At 53.2% G+C, this 1,303-nt stretch overlaps 1 protein-coding gene across 1 annotated transcript; it reads right to left on the bottom strand.

Annotated features, from left to right (window-relative positions):
- Nucleotides 1-190: 190 nt before the first annotated feature.
- NGA_0461020 (pectinacetylesterase family protein) lies at nt 191-1,157 on the bottom strand (the record flags this gene model as incomplete). The annotated part of the gene is made up of 4 exons (XM_005854364.1): nt 1,075-1,157; nt 869-916; nt 574-647; nt 191-308 (listed from the first exon to the last, which is right to left on the bottom strand). Coding segments are annotated over exons 1-4 (303 nt in total), but the record flags the coding sequence as incomplete, so codon positions are not given.
- Between the last annotated feature and the right edge of the window lie 146 nt (nt 1,158-1,303).

Below are 1,303 nucleotides of genomic sequence, written 5' to 3'. Positions count from 1 at the left end.
AGGGAGGGAGGGAGGGAGGGAGGGTGAGCCGTAGCGGAAAAGTGCCCTTCTGAGTGCGGAAAAGAGGCAGCAAAAGATACCATCTTCAACGAAGCAGCGATTTCTTCCTCCAGAGCGTTGGAAAGACAAGCCTCCCACGACAAGTTCCGCCGCCGCTTCTTCGTCCGACGGCACTAGCCATGACCCTTACCTTGCGAATAGATGGAGGGATAAGCCCCGATGCGGCCCAATAATCAACCTGGAGGTAGGCTATCATGGCTCCTGCTGAGCAGCCGGCGAAGACAAGCTCTTCTCCCTTGTCGAGACCCCTGACGACCGAGAGACGGGAGAGAAGAAGGGGAATTGAGACATGAGAAATGCCGGACCAGAGGACATCAGACGCCTTTTCCAATGTCTGCCAAGGAAGTTGCAGGCATAGGAATCAAAGATTGATCGGATTTCTCCGGTGCATGGCGCCTCCCTCCCTCCCTTTCTCACTCCCTTTTGCCTGTCCTCCTCTCTTCCCACCCTCCCTCCCTTCTCCTTCCTGCCCCTCCCTCTTCCTTCCCCTGCCTCTCTTGGGCGAGTCCTTACATGAAGTCTGTCAAGTCTCTCATGATGGCCTCTTGGATGAATTTTCCTCGAAAATGCAACCTGAGGTCGTGCATCTAGCAGTTCCAACACGGAAACATATGAAAAGAGACAAATCAAAACACAAAAATGAGGCCGCGCCAGGACCACCACATCCTCTCTGTCCTTCGTCTGTCCCGCATTTGCGACGCAAATGTTCAATGGCCCAAAAAAAGTCTTTCTCTCCCTCTTCATTTTTATTTCCACCCTCAGTCCTCCACCTCTCCTGCTCCTCCCTGCTCCTCCCTCAATCCTTTACCTCTTCGGTATCCATCGTAGCACCCGACCAGAAGTTTCCATCGCAGTACTGTAGGAGATAATGATGGAGTCCGCTATGAGTAAAAAAGCAGTACCTTCAGTATTCCGTCGGTCCTATTTTCCCAATCTACTCGAATTGAGACCCCTCTTCGAAGCCTAAAGCCGAAGAGAGATCAGAAGTCTCCTGTGTTCAAGCCTTTTCCCTACCTTGACGAAAACAACGTTCCAATTATGCAGGCCTGGATTCGTCTCTGGGTCACTCGAGACCATATCCCATTCCAAGGCTACCGAGGGGAAGGCGGGGCGGGAACCGTGGGTGTAAGCTCGCAGGCCTCCATCAACCTCCTCATGCGTTCCGGGTCTCGGACCCATTTCCACGTATACACGCCGGCATTCTCCAAGCACGGACTATTTCTATCAAGCCCTGCCAACCCGC

The sequence above is a fragment of the Nannochloropsis gaditana genome (assembly GCF_000240725.1).
Source record: "Nannochloropsis gaditana CCMP526 unplaced genomic scaffold scaffold530, whole genome shotgun sequence".
NCBI lineage: Eukaryota > Eustigmatophyceae > Eustigmatales > Monodopsidaceae > Microchloropsis > Microchloropsis gaditana.
The sequence above is the reverse complement of the archived record's forward strand: the minus strand, read 5'-3'. Positions and strand labels throughout refer to the sequence as shown.